The sequence below is a fragment of the Netta rufina genome, assembly GCF_964035555.1.
Source record: "Netta rufina genome assembly, chromosome: 5".
In the NCBI taxonomy this organism is placed as follows: domain Eukaryota; kingdom Metazoa; phylum Chordata; class Aves; order Anseriformes; family Anatidae; genus Netta; species Netta rufina.
This window is the reverse complement of record NC_140128.1, coordinates 20,902,131-20,925,528: the sequence shown is the minus strand read 5'-3', so window position 1 is coordinate 20,925,528 and position 23,398 is coordinate 20,902,131. Positions and strand designations below refer to the sequence as shown.

The 23,398-nt window shown below is 39.4% G+C and overlaps 1 protein-coding gene across 4 annotated transcripts in view; it reads left to right on the top strand.

The window, feature by feature from the left end:
* AKAP6 (A-kinase anchoring protein 6) overlaps positions 1-23,398 on the top strand; it is a gene marked incomplete at its 5' end in the record, with an annotated part of 224,730 nt that overhangs the window by 29,224 nt on the left and 172,108 nt on the right. For 3 of the 4 annotated variants that reach the window (XM_084287751.1, XM_084287749.1, XM_084287750.1), the window contains 2 exons: positions 6,665-6,916; positions 13,720-15,510. In XM_084287751.1, coding sequence (XP_084143877.1) covers positions 6,665-6,916; positions 13,720-15,510 — 2,043 coding nt within the window. The remainder of the gene's footprint in view (positions 1-6,664; positions 6,917-13,719; positions 15,511-23,398) is intronic. The other variant, XM_084287752.1, reaches the window with a different exon arrangement.

The following is a 23,398-nucleotide window of genomic DNA, read 5'->3' as shown; positions in this document are numbered from 1 at the left end:
ACCTGATAATTTATGTTGAAGAAATCAGTTTAAAAACAGAGCTCTTTAAGGGGGGAGGGGGAGGAGGAGGCACAAGATTTTTCTGCAATGAAAAGACATCTTCCAAACTATTAGCTTTGCCATATTTCAACAAGTTTGAGAATTTTAGCAAAAGGTACTTTTGCTAAAAGTATACTACTTACTGGAATTTTGAAATGATGAAATTGTCTCTCACTTATTATGACAGTAAAGTAAAAGACAAATGGGAAAGGGAATAATGTCAGAAAAAAAAAAAAAATAAAAGACACACCAGAGAAAGTTACTTTCAGTAGTAGATAAATTATGAGAGTGAAGAAACTTACTTTGAGGACCACTATGTTTTCAAGCTGCCAGAGGCACGGTCAATGATCTAGTGATCTTGGAGCCCCCTGGTAGCTCTTGCATTCTTCACCCAGTAAATTGTATTCATTTCCCCTAGCCCCTGAATGCTGCAGTGACACCAGCTACCATGCTTAAGAACTTCAACTATCTGGCTTAGAACTTGCAGTGGGTCTAGAGTGGCAGTTGTTTTTGCTTGGTCAAACTCTGGATTTGTCATGCATGGCTATTTCCTTTGATTTAATCATATACTTAAAAACATCTGCAAAAAAGTCCAAATCATGTTTGCTCTTAAGGTTTCAATAATAAAGCAAATTAGAAGAAAACAATTTTATACTTATTAGAAAACCACTTGGACGTATAAGCAGGTAGACATGAAAAAAACTTTCTTGTTGTGAAAAGAGTATATTTTAAAGGAAAAATAACTCACTGAAAGCTATAAATTCTATTTGTTTAGCCATGAAAACTCTTTTGTGTTCTTTATATATGCATATAAAATCCTGCAGAGTGAGTTTAATTCATAATTTGCAAGTACATTAAAAAAAGAAATGTAAAAATTCTTTGGCAGATTTATTTTTTTTTCTGAAGGAAAACATTTGTACATTCTGATCAGAAATTGTCTTTCGAGGAATTAAAATGAACTTAAAAGGAAAGACCAAGTGAATAGACATTTTCTTAAATCATAATTTTTGTTCTGTATGTACAGTAGTTGTAAGACTGAATGGCAATCTGTTTTTTCTACTGAGGTCTTACTGTGAGATCAAAGGGAAGAAATTGTGTGCATAGGTTCTCTGTTGCTGATATTAACTCTAAAGCAACATATTTGTAATCTTTCATCTTTCTGTAGTTTCATGTGTGTTGTAACAAAATTTCTTGAAGAGCAGAGAATTTTTTTTTCCCAGTTAACATCAAAGCTTAGCTTTCATCAACTCTGGAGGGTTTGTTTATGCACTTTTTCTTTGTCTACTGCAATGTTTGCAGTTGAGGCTATTTTAGTTGACGTGGAGAGCTATGAGCTAGCTGATGGATTCAACAGCTGCAAGTTCCATGATCAGCTGTCTGGAAGACTGAGTGAAGTGGGCAGTTGGCAGCCAAATGGATGCAGCCCCTGTAGCATAAGAAATTCCACAGTCCATGCTACAGGATAGTTCACGAAGGATGACAAAACTTTTACTGTAACACCACTCTGATGTAGTGCAGAAATAAAAATACTGAGTGGATGTTTGAGATCAATGATTGCAAAAAGTCCTTTTGGAAATAGTGATTTCTAAAATTCAGGCTATAACAGCTCTTAAAATAAAACTACCTATTGATAAAATAGATAAGAATTTCTATGCTTTTATTTGTAGGCTATGTATCACTGCACTTGATGTAGAGCTATGTGTATTTAGAGAGAGATGCTAGCAGATAAAACTTTTTTTACTTAGAAGTATATGGTTTATTTTATCTATCTACCACTTCTGGTAATAGCCACTGGCAGTCTTTACAGCATTTCAGTAGTGTCTTATGAAACTGCTCTTCTTTGTTTGTAAATACAAAGTGTAATAAGGACACATGACAATTATTATTATTATTATTTTAAATGCTAAATCACCTACAAGGAGTTAGAAAGAATGAGGACAATAAGGCCACATTGTACCAGGTCTTAATTTTGAGCCTCAATCAAATCAGGGACTTAAAACAGGTACATTATCGCTTATGTACAGGTGAGTGTCCGTGACAGTATGAGGCCACCGTTGCATTCAGTCTGATACAGACTTGTGCAGCTAACTGGGTGTTAGGTGTGGAGGGGATGAAGCACCTTTTGCTGTGCAAAAAATTGTAGCAGAACACCATCACTGCAAAACTGAACTAACAGTATCTGAAAAGGATGTCCCTTGGCAACGAATGAGCAGCGTGGTCTGTAATAGTTGTATACCAGTTGTTTGAGACAAAGGACTTCTAATAACCTTTAATTTTTATTTTCAAGTTTACCATCTGTTGCAAGATTTTTCTTTATCACAGTCAGAATTTCTCTGAAGCATTGTTTTTCCCCCACAGTTTTAGTAAGTTGCACTGGCTTCTTACTCATCTTAAAAAAATTCCTGCCATGAGCATCTCTACTTTTCAAAAGTGCCACTGTTGAACACAAGGCTTGAATAAAGTCTGAAAACATCTTTCCTCCTGCAGTTTTAACAGGAAAGACACTGCCCTTGAATTCTCTTGAAAGCAAATGACTTACTTCTGCTCTTAGTGGAATTACTGGTGACATTTCCATTCAGTATTTAAACTACATTCACTGTTAAAGAAAAATATTCAATTCATAGCTGTGCTAGATTACATTTTTCTGAATTACATGCAAATCTAAATACCACATACAGTAGTAAGAAAGTGTACTAGGTATTACCAACTAGATTTGAGATTGTTTCTGTGCAATATGCTATTTTTTGCCAGGCAAGTATAAAGAAAAGGCACGTAAATAAGCTGCAGACTTACTAATACTTTTCTGCTAAGGACTAAGTAGCAGTAAGCAGTAAGGACTAAGTAGCAGTAGCAGTATGGCAGAAGTCATCATTTTTCATAATCATTTTCTATTGACAAAGGGCTGATGTGAGCCTTATATAACTATTCCTCTGTCCTTTGTTCAGCCTTCACCTTCCGTCATTATATGACAGTTACAAAACACGGAAAGGGGGATAGCAACAGGAGACTAATTTTCCAGATCTTGTGCAAGATGGAGTTCCAGACCCAGTTTTCATCCATTTTATCCAAGAACCCGGTCTCCAGTGAAATGAAATCCAGTTCATGTGAAAATGGCCACAGATTCATCTGAAACTGAAGGGTCACTCACAAAAAAAATGTGGTGTGATGTGGGAACTGGAAATTATGGCTCCTGAGATTCTATTCCAGAAATGCCTAATAGTCTGGCCAAGTATATGGCCAAGTACTGTGTGTGCAGGGGCTGCAGGTCTACCAGTAGCTGTCACACAAGGGGTTAATGTGTTCAGTAAGACTGTTGTATTGATGCTACCCATCTGTAAGCGTGCGGTCAATCCAGGCAGTTCTTGCTAGTCTTCAGACTTGGAGCGTGTGTGCAGGTGGTCTGCACAGCAAATACAAAATGGGCAATGTGACCTGGACATATTTGACTTGCGCATGCATTGTAGATATTTGTCCAGGACTTCTGGACATTGAGTATCTGGAGCTATTAATAGGGGAGTTAAATCCCTTTAAATTGATGCCTGGCCCTGCTGCAAATTAAGTCAAACTTCCTGACTTGTTCGATCAGATTTTCATCTAATAGAAAGAAAAGAAAAAAAAAAACACAACAAACACAAGGTAGAAAACATGTCATGTCAATGTATTTGTCAGGAAAGGAAAATGTCCTTTATATTCTCCCATGAAAGTAAAGACAAGGCTACAGTGACAGAAGTTCAGTACTGTGCTAATTCCAGGGCTGGGAGGGAAAAGTTGCAAAATGGAGCTCAAATGGGTTTAGAAAAGTTGTGCAGGGATATAATGCACAATATAATATAATATTATATATAATATAATATAATTATATGATATAATGAAAATAGCGTCCTAAATCCTTTAAAGAGCTGGCACTTTGTTTCACTGTGACTGAGATGGTAGTCTTACATTTTAAGATCATGCTCTGCATTATAGACTTCTGCCAGAGTACGTGACCTCTACTTGGATATCAACGACTCCAGCCTTAGGTTCTCCGTGTTACTGAACCTGTCATGACAGGTTAATTATCTTGTTAGTACATAAAGGATTTGGCTGCTGTAATGCTCTTAGTGGGCTGTAAAGTACTTTGGAGTTTGATTGTTGAGGCAAATGTGCAATTTATAATAAGCTGTGTAAAAATTAACAGAATATGCCCTTGAATTTATGCTTCTTTCACGCCTTCAGTGGTGTTGGCATTTCCATTTTGGGACAACTTTTTCTGTGTTGCTGTGGGAAGTTTGTCTGCTTCTGAAACTTGAGATGCTGTTGAAGCTACAGTAACAGCAACTCTTGGGAAAACTAGTTCGAAGCATGGCACTGAACTCTTGATTCACAGTATTACCTAGATTCATTAGTCAATATTTTTTGTACATTATTTGACAATTGGCAGGAGATACTTGCTCCTTGTTAGAGGACCTCCATGTTAAAACTCTTTGAGAATCCTGCTGGAAGTTGAATTCAGCACATGGCTATGAGCTTTAGAAGCTAGAAGATAATGACAACTTATTTTGCAGGTTGGCATAACCACATGAGTAGTCCAGCTGAAGATATATGAAATACATTTATACAAATTGAGTCTAATTTATAAACTTAGCTATTGTGCAGCGTCCTGTCACTGAAACTGGAAATTAAACTGCTTTATGACCAGAAGGAAAAGACATGAACATCATTAGGGAATTGAATGCAAATTCAGTCAAACTAAATTGCTTACAATGTTCTTTAAAATATTTGAAACAACATAGTAATGGAGCTGTATTTTCCAGTAATGTTACAGTTGTGGTTCAATAAATGTATAATAATCTTTTAGAAAGTTTGGAGAAGGTTTTACTGAGAGTTTTAGCTGTGTCTGTGTGTTTGTAGAATAGGTTTAGTGCACTGATCTGGTAACTCTCAAGTCAATTTGCCTACCTGGTGGTGTGTGACTATTTGAAGCTGTAAGCACTTGGAGCCCTGAGCATTGCCGGGTGAAGCTGTGCACTTTGTACTTGCAAATACAGCAGCTGGTATTCAAAATACAGCAGCTGGTTGTTATGACCACTTGGTCGTGACTGAGGAAGGAGATAATGGCTCCTTCTCAAGGCACCCCTAAATGAGCAGAGTTTTAACTCTGCTCATTGAAACTCCAGTGTTTCTGGGCTCTCCTCTGGCATTTCTGGGAGCTACTCCTGCAAGAGACTTGATGTAACTGTCAGGGCTTTATTAAAATGAGTTAAATGCTGATATTAAAATGCTCATATTACTCAAACATAATAGTTTCTTTGGGGCTAATAATCTCCAATTTGTTGTATTAAATTTATTTCTTAATACTAACTTCAAATTTGGTTTTAGTTTAATTTACGTACAAACAACTGCACGTTCAATAATTTGGCTTTACTTTCAGACTGAAGATGTCAGATCTGAGCTGATAAAAATTACTGTACTGTATTATTAACTTAGAAGGAATTGGTTTCACTGAATATCTTGTTAGTCTCATGCTGTACAAAATGATGAGTATCATCAGAAACACAAACTTTTATTGTAATTTTTTGATAGTATTGTTTTGATGGAAAACAAATTTGAAATGGATCAAAATGATATCACTTATTCTTAATTATTATTGGTGTTATGTATGTATATGCTATCTTTTACTGGTCTCTTGTACTATGTTTTTTACTATTTTAATTGTTTCCTTACTTGCTTATAGCATGCTTTTTACACAGCTTTCCAACTGAATTGTTATAGTGTTGGTCACTCAGGAGTGTCTACCTAAATGTTCTTTAAAGTCTTGTACTAGTTGAATTTATCCTTTCACAATTAAGAGCAGACTGTGACTGTAAAGATTTTACACTGTATGCAGCACAGTTTGGAAATCTGGGACCTTAACTGTTAAATTTGGAGGATACAGTCCCATCCAAATCTTTATTTTATAACCTTGTAACTTAAATTTTCTTTTCTGCTTTCTCGACACAACTGTTCACAGCTTCTGTCCTCTCTGCCTTTCACCTCCTCTGCCAATTTCTTCTGCTCAGTTCTGACTCCAGAACAAGTCTATGCAAAAGTTAGTGAGCTCTCATTGCAGCTATCAGAAATAGCTTATCCCCATTGAGTCCATTCCAGACTTTTGCCCTACTTGGCTATGGAGGCTGGTTTTAAAGGGAAATTCTGTCCAAAATAATTTCGTTGATGGAGGCACAGATCAAATTCTTTACATTTTAACTGGAGGAGTGAAAAAAAACAAAAGGGAGAGAGAGGCTGGTTGTGGCAATCTTACCACTTTCACTCCTCTTGCTTGTCTTCTAGGATGTCACTTTACAGTGTTCTTTTTCTGCTTCTGATTCATGTGGTCTTGTTGTGCCATCCTCCCGTACTCTGTATGCCGTGCTTACTGAGTCAAACAGGACAGCTGCTGGTTCAGTTGCTGTAGCATTGTCATAAAAAAAAAAAAAAGAAAAAAAAAAAAGAAAAAAAAAAGAGGGAATGCTGGGTGTATTAATTGCATTACCTTTCCTCTCTGAAATAAGCTATTTTGCATTTAATAAAGGTGGTTGACAAGTAGAGCTGATCCAGGGAAGGACTATGCCTGTAGCTTAATACCTACTTTATTTTTCTATTACAGGATATTTGTGAAGATATATCTGATCACGTTGAACAAATTCATGCTCTACTAGAGACTGAGTTTTCCCTGAAGCTTCTCTCTTATTCTGTCAACGTGATAGTCGATATCCATACAGTGCAACTACTCTGGCACCAGCTACGTGTTTCTGTTCTGGTTCTGAGAGAGCGCATCCTTCAGGGGCTACAAGACGCCAATGGAAACTACACCAGGCAGACTGATATTCTGCAAGCATTTTCTGAGGAGACGAAGGAGGTACAGTAACTAAATTCAGCATTTTTGAGAATTTCATCTGTATTTGAAGCAGCTTGTCCCTGTTGTGCATTTAAAACTGCTAGGATGACAATTTTAAGGATGGCTGACTTGACATCTAGGTATTTGGTACTAATTTTGTAAGAGCATGTCTTCACTATCTTCAGTTGATGTCTGTTCTCACTGAACCAAGTTAAAGGAAGTACCTGTATAAGGCCGCTTTCGGAAATATTATGTTAATGGCAAACAGTGTTATCTCCTGGTTGAAATATTTTTCATAAAGGAATGAAAACGTTTACAGAGGGGCATCTTGTCCAAAGTCCATGGTCTGTTCACTCCTGAATTGAAGGTTCACATCCAATTTAAAACCCAGTTTTTACATGCAATGAATTCTTTAATGAAAAGCTTGGGCGTTTCCCTTCTTACATACAGAGACTTGTACAATGTTTTCCAAAACTTGTCAGGCGGGGTCAATACTGCTTTAAAGCTGAGGACATGGACTTTTATTTGTTTGAGTGGTTGTTCTGCAATATGTTTCTAAACAATCATACATTTTGCCTGAAACAATTATGCATGCATCATGCTTTTTTCCCTCTAATGGAATGTTGAATCCACACACATGTAAATGGTTTCCAAGTCTGGATTCATTTAGCTAAAGTACGTTTTTCTTTGAACACATTATTACTGAATTAGTTTAATTAGAGGAACACTGCTGGCCCAATTTTTAAAAGTGAAAGAAGATGCACATTTTTAATAGTGGGGATAATTAGTGGTTAACAGAAAATACCTCAGCATTTAGAGGATTTTTCATTCACTGAAAGTCCTAAGATTAGGATAAAATGCTTCTGTTAGGATTAAAAGCATTTACAGAAAGAGACATCTAGATCAGTGCAGTCAGATTCTGTGACCTGTGTTACAGAGGTAGTCATAAGTCCCCTAAAGATGTCTTTCATTTCAGATCTCCCAAGTTTAAAGAGAACATACATATCTTTCTACTCCCTGATGAGTTTTATATATGCTTTTGCTACACCAGAGTGGGTGGTCCTGAAATCAATACTTAGATATGCCCAGGCCCACCTTCCGCACCCCCTCTTCCTGATGTATACATACCTGGTGCTTCAGATTCAGTTTCTGCTTTGCTGTTGTTCGTAAACCTTCTCTGGCAAGTCTGAAGGAAATCCATGCTTGTTGGAACATCTGGAGTGGTGAATTAGGGTGCAGTCATTATTTTATGGCATGAGCATGGTCCATGATCCAGATACCAAAAAAAAAAAAAAAAAAAAAAAAAAAAGAGAGAATGTCCCATATGGATCTGATTATACCTGCTATAAAAAGCATCCCTCCCAAAAAGGGGAGGACTGACTTGTGAAGGTTGGATTATTTTTCATTGGGGGAAAAAAATGTTGCCAGATAGACTTATATGGTAATAAAAAAGACAATACATCCTATCACAATTCTTTAATTACTCCCAACTAAGGCATAAAAAATATGTAGTAAAATTAATGGTTAGCAATAGCAGGGGCACAATATTAATATGAAGTTTCTATTCTAATGCTTGTATAGGTTCACAAAAACTGCTCTGTAGGTTTTAACCTGCTGGTATTCATTCAAGCTTTTCATCAGGTATAATAGTAGTGGCTTTCTTTGACTGAAATATATAAATACAAGATAATGTAGAGAAAATTGTATCTGCTGTCATTTACCTCCATTATTTATTTATTTATTGTGTTTCCCCTGTATCCTTCCCCAGCTAGGACTACGTTGTAGGACCAATTGCCTCACGATACAAGTAGCATATCTATTAGGCATTTTCAGGCATATGTGGATAGTGAAACTGCTTGAGCAAAACTAGAAACCTTTGCCCATACAAACAACACTTCCTTACAAAAACATTTTCCTACTTTTCAGTTCTTGGGGAATATGAACAGGGAATGAAAGCTTATTTTTTCTCCTAGAAGACCTGGAAGTTTCCAGGTTTGTAGTTAATAGAAGTATATTTTCACACAAAGCGAAGACTTTTATTTTGGAATTTACTACCTTAGGACACTTAGAGATGGAAAGTGTAGATGTGCTCAAAAATAAATGTAAAAACTAAGAAAAGATAAGAAAATGATATCCTCTGGAAAAGAAAATCCTTATACTACTGTCGTGGTTCCGCTCGAGTGGGCAGCCGAGCTCCACCACAGCCGCTCTCTCACTCCCCCTCCTCAAAGAGGAATGGGGAGAAAATATGTGAAAAGGACTCAAGGATTGAGATAAGGACGAGAAAATCACGCAATAATTATTGTAACGGGCAAAACAGACTCGGCATAAGGAGATAGTAAGATTTATTGCCTACAACTAACAAGCGAGAGAAGTGAGAAAACAAAGAAAAAAAAAAACAAAAGCACCTTCCCCCCATCCACCCTCTTCCACCTCCTCCCCCCGAGCGGCGCAGGGGAATGGGGAATGGGGGTTATGGTCAGTCTACAGCACTTCTTCTCTGCCGCTCCTTCTCGGTCACTCTCATCCCCTGTGCTGTGGGGTCCCACCCACGGGATGCAGTCCTTGATGAACTGATCCGGCGTGGGCTTCCCACAGGCAGCAGCTCTTTCAGAACTGCTCCAGATATGGGTCTGTACCACGGGGTCCATCCCTCAGGAGAAAACTGCTCCAACCTGGCTCCCCTACGGGCAGCAGCTCCTGCCAGATCACCTGCTCCTGCGTGGGCTCCTCTCCACGGGCTACAGGTCCGGCCCAGAATCTGCTCCGGCAGGGGTCTTCCACAGGCGGCAGCCTCCATCGGTGCAGGGCCACCTGCTCCACCGTGGTCTCCTCCACGGGCTGCAGCATGGAACCCTGCTCCACCGTGGTACTCCATGGGCTGCAGGGGGACATCCTGCTTCACCATGGTCCTCACCACAGGCCGCAGGGGACTTCTGCTCCGGCGCCTGGAGCACCTCTCCCCCTCCTTCTACACTGACCTTGGCGCAAGGCTGTTCCTCGCTCCTCTCACTCTCCCGGCTGCTGTGTGGCGCAGCGTTTTTTCCCTGTCTTAAATATGCTCTCACAGAGGCGAAAAACAACATCGCTTATTGGCTCGGATCTGGAAAACAATGGGGCCCTTCCCAAACATGGGGCAGCTTCTAGATCTTTCTCACAGAAACCACCCCTATGGCTCCCTGCTACCAAAACCTTGCCACGTAAACCCACTACATTCCACCCCTCGCCTCTGTTAAAAGCATATTTAAGACTACTCACAACATACTCTTACTTTACAATTATCACAACAACCTTCACAAACTTCACTTACATCAAAAAGAAAAAGAATTCACCACACCAAAGTAAACATAACATCATCACAGCACCGACAAGGTGGACATTTTACACACACACACCACCCCTCGTCCCTTCACCACACTAACATATCACAGTTACTGCTTTCTTAAATTCTTCACAACTTGTACATTCCTAACAATCATCCTGCACATATTTTTGCCCGTTACTTCTACTAACTATCATCCTTATCTCAAATTCCTCGAGCCCCACGTTGGGCGCCAAAAAAGACTGTCGTGGTTCCGCTCGAGTGGGCAGCCGAGCTCCACCACAGCCGCTCTCTCACTCCCCCTCCTCAAAGAGGAATGGGGAGAAAATATGTGAAAAGGACTCAAGGATTGAGATAAGGACGAGAAAATCACGCAATAATTATTGTAACGGGCAAAACAGACTCGGCATAAGGAGATAGTAAGATTTATTGCCTACAACTAACAAGCGAGAGAAGTGAGAAAACAAAGAAAAAAAAAAACAAAAGCACCTTCCCCCCATCCACCCTCTTCCACCTCCTCCCCCCGAGCGGCGCAGGGGAATGGGGAATGGGGGTTATGGTCAGTCTACAGCACTTCTTCTCTGCCGCTCCTTCTCGGTCACTCTCATCCCCTGTGCTGTGGGGTCCCACCCACGGGATGCAGTCCTTGATGAACTGATCCGGCGTGGGCTTCCCACAGGCAGCAGCTCTTTCAGAACTGCTCCAGATATGGGTCTGTACCACGGGGTCCATCCCTCAGGAGAAAACTGCTCCAACCTGGCTCCCCTACGGGCAGCAGCTCCTGCCAGATCACCTGCTCCTGCGTGGGCTCCTCTCCACGGGCTACAGGTCCGGCCCAGAATCTGCTCCGGCAGGGGTCTTCCACAGGCGGCAGCCTCCATCGGTGCAGGGCCACCTGCTCCACCGTGGTCTCCTCCACGGGCTGCAGCATGGAACCCTGCTCCACCGTGGTACTCCATGGGCTGCAGGGGGACATCCTGCTTCACCATGGTCCTCACCACAGGCCGCAGGGGACTTCTGCTCCGGCGCCTGGAGCACCTCTCCCCCTCCTTCTACACTGACCTTGGCGCAAGGCTGTTCCTCGCTCCTCTCACTCTCCCGGCTGCTGTGTGGCGCAGCGTTTTTTCCCTGTCTTAAATATGCTCTCACAGAGGCGAAAAACAACATCGCTTATTGGCTCGGATCTGGAAAACAATGGGGCCCTTCCCAAACATGGGGCAGCTTCTAGATCTTTCTCACAGAAACCACCCCTATGGCTCCCTGCTACCAAAACCTTGCCACGTAAACCCACTACAACTACTCATTGGCAGCAGCTGGGGTGCAGGTAGATACGTGGAAGGGTCATATAGGCACACCCATATCTCTCAGCTCAGCAGAAAATGTCTGGAACTGCTGCAGACACAGGATACTGGGCTAGATGGAAATGTGATCCAATCCAGTAGAGCAAATGTTATGCTTTTCTGTAGTCCACAAACCTGCCATTTCACAAAATGTTTGGCTCGCTCCGTAAGTCAGCTGTCTTCAGCGTGGCTCTGACTGCCAACATTAACCGAGGAGTTCCATGGAAGTGACTTGCCAAGGTTTCTTTCGTGCTCACTAAGACAATCACATCTAGTTGGTATTCACTGCTCCCTCGGTTCATGGAGCCCGTAGCCAGTCATCCGGGCGGGCGGCAGTCCTGCTGGGGCTTTGTTTACACTGTAGCTGTGACAAGCACAAATGGGCACAAGCTAGCTTCAACGTAATCGACAGGGATAATACTTGTAAAGCAGCTACCAAAGTGTTGAAGTATGTAGCACAGGCTGTACTGTCTTGCTTAGGAACCCAAGTAATTAGCTGGGCAGATAGTAAGTGTGCTTTTGGCTATCTCAGCAGTGCCATACAGAATTGGGTGCTGCAGGAAGAGGCACGCAAGGTTTCGTGGCTTGGAGGAAATAGAATAGGAACCAGTGAGGCAGCCAGCCATGGTGGATATACTTAAATAACTTTTAAAATAAGAACTTCAGAGTTAATATTTTGAAGGATGTTTTTCTCCTTTAGGACTTACCCAAAGGTAGATAAGAAGGAAAGAAAAACTAGGTCTGTGCAGCCTGAGTTCTGTCTAGCTTAACCTAACCTGTGAGCTTTATTCCACAACTGATAAAGAGAGGAAATATGGAAAGGACCAGTATAAGCTTAATATATAATATAATATACGATGAATCCTAATGTTCTCTAACAGATGGTAAATTCAGAGTAGAAACAACCTTACAAATCAATTTAGCTTATTTGAAAGAGTCAAAAAATGCAGAATTGTGCTGGTTTAAATATAAATACAAGAATACAAGAAGGTGTTGGAAATACAACCCAAAGAGTTTTACAGCTTTTTTTTTTTTTTTTAAATGGTATTTTAAAGTATTTACAGAATTTTACAATATCACTATGTGTGAACAGGCAGATTTTTTGAAGTAAGGCATTCCTATTGGTAGTTGTGTAAATAATTAAATATATTATTTTCCTGAAATAAAAATAATGTTAATACTGGTGTTAAATAACGCTCCTCTGAAGTACCCATTTAAGAGGCTGCCTAGGAAATGACCGAGCAAGATGGTTTAATGCATCTGATTGTAAATTTTATTAATGTTAATAAACACTGTTTTAAGAGATGAGGGAATGGAGCTCATTACTCAGGAGAAATGAAGGCCCCTAGGGCCTTGGAAAGGGTTTTGATTTACATATGGCTTTACAGTTTCTAATCTTTTCTTGAGATTAGAGGAAAAAAGCAGCTGTAATACTGATAATTTTTTATTCATTATGTTCCTTAATAAATGCAGCTCCAAAATACAAAATTGACAGTTTTATAGAAACTTCTCCTTTTAATTCTGGACTACTGGTACTACTGTTTGTGGCATAGGTTCTACATTTGGTTAGAATATGCTAAATAAAAGATATTTTTCAAAGTCCAAGGTTTAGGTTGATAAATATTTTTCTAATCTCTCTTCTATAAATAATATTTTTAACTAGAGGAATTTTTTGCATGTTTACTTTAACTAATATAAATGGGGTGGACAGAGTACAGGGCTCAAATTTTACATGTTTGTAGAAGACGGCAAAAAATAGCCTTCTTTTTTAAGACTGTTCTTGTTCAGACCATAGTCCCAGTGGTTTATCGTGAGATTGTGGGGTAATTACATCTTCTTTAGGCAAGAGTTTGCTTGAAAAATATTTGTTATGAAGACCAAACTTGGGAATACAGACCAGCATACTGATTTAGGCACCTAAAGTTAGAATACTAAAACATGAGTTTCTGCCTTTTATTATATTTTTAAATAGTCATTGTAACCACCTGAGCTAATGTTGGCTTTTTTGTTTTTAAGTCTGCTTTCAGTTTATTGGCAGTTCAGTGATGACTGCTTTTCTAGCTGTTAGGTAGTGAAACACAGAAGTTGATAGTTCATTACCTTGTGTGTGTTATATATGAAAATAAAATTTCTAAATGGTACTATTTCTTTGTCTATTTCAGGATCGTCTTGACTCTTTAACTGAAGTTGATGATTCTGGACAGCTAACTATCAAATGTTCTCAAAACTACTTGTCACTGGATTGTGGTATTACTGCATTTGAACTATCTGACTACAGTCCAAGTGAGGATTTGCTTGGTGCTCTGGATGATATGACCTCCAGCCAAGGTAAAGCAAAATCGTTTGAATCCTGGAACTACAGCGAGATGGATAAGGACTTTCCAGGACTTATCAGAAGTGTGGGTTTACTTGCAGTAGCAACTGATGCCATTGCTCCCCAGTGTAATGAGGCATTAAATGAGAAAGAAACCCATTTATCTCTTTTGGCAGAAGATGAAGATGAAAGCAAAGAGAGGAAAGCACCCCAAGAGCTTTCACTATCATGTCCTCCTGCAAATTCCTCTGTTCCTAAAGGCCCTTGCTCTGAAGATGGTGTCTCATCAACTGACAGCAAAACAGTTTCCACATCAAAGAAACCAGAATGCAATCTTCCTCAGCTCACTGGTGAAAAAATCAAACATCCTCACTGTGAAAACTCAACTCCTAAAAGGTCCATAAGAGACTGCTTTAACTATAATGAAGATTCCCCTACACAGCCTACATTGCCAAAAAGAGGTCTATTTCTGAAAGATGATGTGTTTAAGGATTATATGGAAACCAATGATTTTAAAAGGCAAATCTCTCAGATAGTAAAGAATGAAATGAGTAGAAGTACACCCTCATTGTTAGATCCACCAGATAGGTCCAAGCTTTGCCTAGCTTTACAGTCACCCTACACTAACAGTCCATCTGCAGTTAGTCAGTCATATGATTGCTTAAATAAAATAGGTGATAGAAATCTTGAGTACACAATAAATAAGCACTTTAAGGACAGTCCTGTAAGTCTAGGGAAACCTGCTTACTACACCTGTAAAGAAAAATCAAAGCACAAGAAGTCTCATGATGCTTCAGAGAAAGTGAAAGCTGGCAGAACATCTGGACATATGTGTAAAACAGCTCCACCAATACAAGTCAAAAAAAGGGGACGTTCTTCTCTACAAAATGGGATTGCTTCTCATAACTCTCAGTCTCTTGAGGGGACAGAAACAGATTCTACTTCTGCATCATCAGATTCTTGTAACCAGAGAGACCCAAGCAGGCAATCACAAGGTAAAACTGAGCCTTTTAGTTCACCAACACATAGCCAAAAGAGTGCTTCCTCAGCTGGTTCAGAACTTATCAACTCATCACCTCTTTTACTGAGGAGAAAGAAAAATAAAAGTTTCTGCTCATCACCAAGTTATAGTCATACAAACAGTAAAGATGGTGAGGTCTGGTATGGATCTGATGAATATTTAGCACTTCCTTCACATCTCAAACAGACTGAAGTATTGGCTTTAAAACTAGAAAATTTGACAAAGCTGCTGCCCCAAAAGCCCAGAAGAGAAACCATTCAAAACATTGATGACTGGGAGCTGTCAGAAATGAACTCAGATTCAGAAATGTATCCAACATACCAGGTAAAAAAGCACAAAAAAACAGGTAGAATTTCACCAAGCTCTTCAAGTGATATAGTATCCTCCTTGGGTGACAGTATTGAATCTGGACCTCTCAGTGATATTCTCTCTGATGAAGATCTTTCTATGCCTGTATCTTGCATTAAAAAATACATTGAAGAAAAGTCAGAAAGGACTGCTGTCACTCATCCCACTGAGAATGAGACTTCCGCCTCAAATAAATCAGCTTTAATTCATCAACTCATGCAAGATATACAACATCAAGAGAATTATGAAACCATATGGGAAAAAATTGAGGTAAGGCAGTAATCCTGTGTTTTTCTGCTGTCTGCGTGATAAGGCTATATTTGGAGATGGAGCTGGGGGCAAGGGAGAAGTTGCTTTCTTGTTTTTTTTTAACATTGAAAATAGTCTCATCTAGTGACTCCTAGAAGTAGACAACAGCAGTGATCACTGTTATTATGATAAACTGTAGTTAACCTTAATTATACAGAATTTGCCTACATTATTACTTACATCAGTGCCTGTAAATTTGGCAAAACAAAGAGAGTAGAGCTTTGCCAAGATCAGGTATGTAATAAGTTATTTTTGGATGAAATGACAGGTAAGCATTGGAAAATAAGGAATTTTTGTTGCGTCTGGATGAAGTGATACTTCATATTGCCTGCCTATTGTCTTTTAAAAAAGAATTGCTTTAGTCCAAGAATACGGGAATAATTTTCTTGAATCCTGTCACGTCATGTATAATAACCACACTGCATTTTCACCAGTTCTCTTCCCTTGAAGTGATAGCCCTTCCAGTGTTGGTGGAACTAAGCATAAAATCTATTAATTTTTTTTTCTTCCGTAAGTAAACCTTCCTAAATAATGGCAATTTACTAGTGCCACTAGTGCTACTGCAATAGTGGCAATATACATCCAATTTAACTTCAGATAAGATAGGATTTTCTTAGCTACTAGCAATCACTTCAAAACTAACTCTTCTTCAGAAAGGACAAAGGTTGCATTAGTTAACACTATGAGAGCTCTTCTAGAGAAAAAAAGTGTAAACTTTACAGAGGGAGCTGAGTTTGAATGAATGATCAAATAATGACCCAACAACCTCAATAATAAAGTTATTAGTTTACATTCATAATACTTTTTTCAGTTTTCTAATGCATTTGTCTTCCTTTCTATTGTAGAGGAGAACTCTCCTCTTCAGAATATTTCATGTCCATCTTCAATAGAGTTTTCTAAAATGGCTGTCAGAAAAGAAACCTCCATCTCTGGTAGAATCCAAAAGCCTTTAAAATTCACAAAATGCATTAAAGGGTGATCTCGGCATCTAAGTGCTAAATCTGTTGTCTGCGTTGTCCTCTTTGTTATTAAGCTCTGTAAGAGATAAAGGAAAATAGGAACCACCTCCGTAAGTACAAGTTGTTTCTATGCTTAAGTTTGTTCAGTGTTGAAAATTAGTCCAGGTGAAGCTTGTGGGTACAGAGCCCTTCATTCTGTGCAAGCAAAAATCCCATCAAAGCTGCTTGTAAATGTGTTAAGATGCTGTTTCATTTGATGCCACATGAGCCTGTTTAAGGACTAGAGTTGCTGAGTGTCTAGGGACCAACTCCCTCCACTAGAGGCAGCTAGCATCCTTTTGGCAAGAAGCAGGTGGCAGAGAAGGTTTTTTTGTTTGTTTGTTTTTTTCATTGCCCTCCCAAATCATCATGTTTACTTTCCTCAAACTTTATGAAAAGGTTATTCTCTGTTTTTGAGCTCATCTGTCTCCTCTCCTCACCTCATCTGTCATCCTCTCCTCCTCCTCTGGGCTCCTGGCAATGATTATAGGTAGTCAGATGCTTTCTGGACAGTCAGCCCTTCCAGACAGTGATTACAGCTGCCTCTCTTGTTCTTGGAGAACTTTGCTACTGCTGACCCTGCTTTTTCTAAAATTCTTGTATCCCAGAGAAGTGTGTTCTCCTGTTTGAGAAACAATGATCATGGAGTTTGAAAATAATCTTACCAAGTATGTTATAGGAAGGGGCTCAGAGTAGAAGGAGGACAGTAAATGTAAAGAAGACCAGGTGCAAAGAGCACTGTTAGGAAAAGAGAGAGCTCAGCAATTCACTTGCTTAAAAGCAGCATACAAAAAAGTTTCATATTTATTTCATGCAGAAAGGTCTGTTTTAGTTACAGTAAATGCCTTGAAAATGTACCTCCTGAACTGTGAATAAAAATTATCAAGAGAAAAGTTTTGAAATGTTTTGCAAAAAAAATAGATATTAATAGAGATTTTAAAGAAATACAAGGTTTTCCCAAGCTACTTATTTACCTGAGTTTTTTCATTGTTTCTAGCAATTAGGTCTTCTGCTTATAGTACTAATAAAGAATCATTTTTTCAATACAAGAATTCTTACTGAGGTAATTCCTGCCTTGGTAAAACTATGATGCCTTACTGAACAAGTTTAATTGGACATAATTAATAGAAAAATAGAAAATTCCTCCCTTATTTGATGTTATTAAGTATTGTAAACAAAATCTTCCTAAAAAAATATCATGCCTGTGTCACAGCTGAGTCCTTTGTTTTGGCAGATCTCCTGTTTCATAATTCCCTACGCAGAACAGGAAAAGTGTGCCATTGCTTTTTAATTGTCATCATTTGGCGTTTACATTAATTCGGTTGTGTAACAAGTTCTCCAGCCCCAAAAAGGAATTTCCTAATTGCATGAATACACATCTTAGCAATAATTAAATTCTTCTTTTGTTAGTGATGGTTTTGTGCTAAAGAAGTCAGGTCTGAAATGAGAACTTAATTAAGGAGAGAAGAAACATGCTCATGCATATTTGCAATCCAGTTACGTTGTTACAAATGTCTAGCCTACTATATTTTATTTATTGAGATTGTAAAACAAAACTAAAATAACTCAACCTTTCCTTTTGGGAGAACAACAGTGTAGTGATTTTCAGGCTGGCAGTTGCTTCTGAGAGTCATATTTTAGCTAGGTAATAGAGCGAACAAAGAAGCCTCAATATTTTAAACTGATGGGAAAAATTTAGAATTAATATAAATCCAGAAATATCTTGATGGTAAGCAATTTGTTGAACATACGCTTAAGTATTTATTGGAAGACATTCATTGTCTCAGTTACATGGAGTATAGTCATGTGAGGAAATTGATAAAATGTGTTTTTTTATACTCCCAAATTATGCAGATCCCTTGCACAAGTACTGGCATACTGTTAACCTTTCTGTCTAGCCCCAAACAGGATCATGCTTGACTGGCCCATTTGCAGTTGAATTGGAAGGAACGCTGTCTTACTTTGTGATAAATACTACCTCTTTGTGATAAATACTACCTATCCTTGCCGTATCTTGTCTTCCACTGCAGCTAATTCTTTAGCATATGCTTCTTATTTATTTAGCACTGGGTATCTCCATTCTGTGGTACATAACAATTTCTGTGACAGTTCTGTGTGCATTTCAGAAGTTACTTTTTGGAGATAAATGTGAGAATGAGTGATGCAAAATTCTGATTGTTCTTTTTATTGTTAAAGTATAGTTCTACTCTGAAAAAGAACATAAATGAGCTTTTAGTAGCTGCCCCAAATAAATTGTAGAATGCAGATTCAAGTCTATGGTTTCTGATATACTGACTGGAAAGGGAAAAAATACGACAACATCACTCTTCCAGGGTAAAATCAATAGAGCTCTTTGCAGGAAGAAGATGGGACTGTTCAGCCTGGCTGGAGAAGAGGAGGCTCAGAGAGGGTCTCATCAATGTGTACAAATTTCCTAAAATTTGTACAATAAAAGAAGTTCTTTCTTTTAGGAAAGTTCTTTCTTTTAGGAAGAACTTCTTTACCAAAAGGGTTGTTAGACATTGGAACAGGCTGCCCAGGGAAGTGGTGGAGTCACCATCCCTGGAAGTCTTTAAAAGACGTTTAGATGTAGAGCTTAGGGATATGGTTTAGTGGGGACTGTTATTGTTAGGTCAGAGGTTGGACTCGATGATCTTGAGGTCTCTTCCAACCTAGAAATTCTGTGTGATTCTGTGATTCTGTGAAATACTGGGAGGGTGCAAAGAAGAGGGACCCAGGCTCTTTTCAGTGATGGCCGGTGCTAGGACATGAGACACACAAACTGGAACACAAGGGATTCTCTGTCTGAACACCAGGAAGCACCTTGTTATTGTGTAGATGACAGAGCACTGGCACAGGCTGCCCAGAGAGGCTGTGTATTCTCCTCCTTGGAGATCTCCAAAAGCCACCTGGATGTGGTCCTGTGCTCTGGATGGCCCTGCCCAAGCAGGGGGCTGGACCAGGTGGCCTCCAGCGGTCCCTGCCAGCCTCAGCTGTTCTGTGATTCTGTGATGCCCAGTTGTCGCTTTTCAAAATTAGGACTCCATAGTATCAGTTTCAGAAGGTTTTAAGGTTTAAGTTCTGTAAGAAATCTGTTTTCCTTAAAATCATACTAATAATTGATTTTTTTAATTTTTATGTGCCAACTGAAAAATTGGAAGGATAAGGTGATCTTGGGCTGATCCAGTGATAATGGATTTTAAATCATCTCACCAAAAAATTAATAACAGCAATAAAAAAACTCATTCAGCCAGCTTTATCTCCTCCTCTAGAAAGCAATACTAGAATGACTGTACTGACATCCTTGTTCTGTAATCTGTGGTCACTGATAGTCCCATTCTATTTGATTTTTGAGAACATTATTATAAAGGGTGGAAAGGTAACCATTTGCAAGATAGCGCATTTAAATGAAGCTATGTTTGCTTTTCAGGCCTCAAGGCTTATTGTAGGAGCAAATCGCCAAATTTTCCTCATATACAGACTTGCTGCTTGTTTTGTTGTAGGCTCCTTTTCTGTAAGAGGCAGATGAATATACGAATTTCTCCTGAAAGTGGCAATTTGATATCTGTCAATCCCATCTTTTTAGCTCAGCACGTTTCATGAATTTGCCCTCAACTCTGGTAGCTCTGTATTTTGCCTGGGGAGCCCAGCCAGCCTTGGCACTGGTTACCCGTCTGCTTGACATGTTTTTCTCCTGTGGGTTAAAGAATGCCCCAGGGATCCTACATCAAGTCAGATAAAACCTTTGCTGCCTTCCAGGGCCAAATCAGGGCACCGTCACCCTTGTGCAACCATTTATCCCCTCCAAACCCAAGATCTCTCAGTGGAGTAGAGATTAAAGTCCCTTTCTGTGAGTTACTGGAGAAATGGGATTAATTTTCCTGTCTAGGACAAACTGAGGATCAGTGAGTTTTGCAGCCTGCAAAGAAGAGTAATATCAGAGCTTAACTTGTTAATGTAACAAATAGCTTCTGTATTTGGGTGGGAAAGATTTGCATTTTCAGAAGGTAGTCACAAAAGATGGCTAAACTGTTGGTTTATGCAAATGTTTTATAGGCTTGGTAAAACAAATTACGTAGTGGAGTTACAGCTGGGAGTCCATTTGGACAGCAGAGAGATGGTTGGAAAATATTTGGAGAACTGAATTTGGAAGATAATTTTCATTTTATGTAATGTAATTGTCATTTTATAGTAATGAGCATGCACAGAGGACAAATGAAGTTTGGGCTGTGGGGCTAAGGTGGCTGAAAAACAGTTGGGAACTCATAATGTTGATGGGGCTTGGTAATACAGGAAAAACCTAACAGAAACCAGTAATGGCAGAACAGGTGGAAAAAGCAAAGATAATGAGTAGGGGGCAGGACTTGTTTCTTTCAGATTATCAGGTAAAGGATTTTTCAAGTCAACACTTATGTTGTCTTCAGTGCTCTCTTCAGCCCTCTTTCTTTCAACAAATCACATACTAGTGCTTTAATGCTGAGCCCTTTAGAATTAATGAAATGCGTATTTTTCCTAATAGATAAAGCGATTGTCAAAATTTTTTCATCTCTAAAACTTACTATACCGTTTTATACCATTTATGTTGACATACTGCTCTTTGTTGATGAACAATTTACAATCAAAACCAAAAAATAAAATTGATATCAGATCCAGAAATACCTTGGTAACTCTGCAGTTTTCTCAGCAGTCTTGCTGCTTTGTGCAGTGTAACTGAGTGGATGTCATACCATGTTCTGCAATGAGAGTCAAGAACCGTGTTTTGCTGCTTTAAGTCCAATGATACTCCCCTGCTTTGAAAGCCCATCCCTCAGTTTTCATGCAGGTTAAACTATTAAGCAGTAATGCATATGGAGCTCTCACTTTTACTCAGACAAATTATACCGAAATACAGTGAAGCCTCTATTTCTCCAAAACATTTGGTTCCTAACACTTTGCTTGAGTCTTAAACAGTTCCTACAAGTACATTCGCTTTTCTTTGGCACTTGCTTTAAAACAAATAGTCTGAGCGAGTTTGTCACCAGGAATCTTTGTGAAAACAGCAACTTCTCTGCAAGCTGTGCAAATTCTGAATTTGTAACTGTACATCTAAAACCAACTGCAGGAATTATGCTTCCTTAATGAAACACATCTATTGTGAAGCATATGTTTGTTCTAAACTGTTTGAATTCCCAGTGTAAAGACCTCAGAATAATTTGGCAGTAAGCAGTTTCAGATCAGGGATTTTTTACATAATTTAGCAAGTCATGCCAAATTAAAAATAAAAAAAAATCTAGAAAAAATCTGCTCACAAATAATTTTAGTACCAGTGATTTAAGGGTATGTCTTTACTGGTATTTAGAACTGGTTGTAAGTGATACGTCCACATCAACTGTGGCTCATATCTGATGTGAAACCTTTTGCTCCAAAAGGCCTCCTGATCTTTCTTGTTCTGTACACAGTTGGAAACCACGTCTCAGCTCAGGGATGAGAGCTTAGATGAAACAAGGAACAGCTGTTTTTGTGTACACGATTCTGTGAGCCCTCCTCTTCTATGCATTTTTATAGATTAGCTTTAAGTGACCATTGATTTCACAACTCTGAGTCATGTCTTAATCATCTCTGTCATAGTCACAAGCCTGCACCAGAGCTGTCCACATTGTTTATTTGTGAACTGGAAACTTTCTAGAATTAGGTCAAGGATTATTTCTTACCCTTTGGATCTCTGCTAAGAGGAAAGTGTGCTGCAGAGCTGAAGATCATAGAAAAATAGAATCACAATGGCTCAGGTTGGAAGCTTAAAGATCATCTAACTCCAAGCCCCCTGCCACAGGCAGGGATGCCACCCATGAGATCAGGTTGGCCAAGGCTCCATCCAGCCTGGCCTTGAACACCTCGAGGGATGGGGCTTCCACAAATTCCCTGGGCAACCTGTTCCAGTGCCTCACAGAGGCTCCAGTGCCTCTGAGTGAAGGATTTCCTCCAAATGTCTAATCTAAATCTATGCTCTCTGCCCAAGTAAAGAGTCCTTCTCCATTTCTCCATCTTTTTTTTTTTTTTTTTTTTTTTTAAGACCCCTTTTAGTACTGAAAGGCTGCAATGAGGTCTCCCTGGAGCCTTTTCTTCTCCAGGCTGAACATCCCCAGCTCTCTCAGCCCTCCTCTGGACTTGCTCTAACAGGTCCACATCCTTCTTGTGCTGGATGCCCCAAACCTGGACGCACTACTCCAGGCATGGCCTCATGAGGGTAGAGTAGAAGGAGACAATCCCCTCCCTTGACCTGCTGGTCAGACCTCTTTTTATTCAGCCTTCTGGGCTGATGGAGAGGGAGAACACAGACTGCATGAGGTGGACTTTCTGCTCTCTCTGTAGCAAAGGACAGGCTGGAAGGTGAGCAGTGGGTAAGTCTGACCTCTCTGGAAAGCCTCTAGAGACTGTAGATTTAAAAGGGACACAGGAATGTCTTGAAGAACTAGTCAGTATTGACTCTAAGATGACCTTAGGATCAACTCCTTTCTATCAGTGCTGAGACATCCATTATTGTCTGGGATTACTCAGTGCTTACAGTTCTCTCTCAGAGGCAGAGAATCGCATTCAGGAACCATTAACATAGGTTCAAGCTTCCAGTGATGGCATGAGTCAAATTGGTATTGGGAAATTACTTTTGGGTATGTATGGTGATTTAAGAGGAATCCTCTTGTGATGTTCAGCACTGAATCCTCTATAAATGCTGTTTTACAGGGAGCAGGTACTGGACAGAGGGCTTTTTTTTTTTTTTTTTTTTTTTTTTTTTCTCAATAAGAGTTTGAGATAGCTTCTGAACAACCCTGTTAATTAGTCATTGTACTGATTTTAGTACTCCTTGAAGTGCCGTC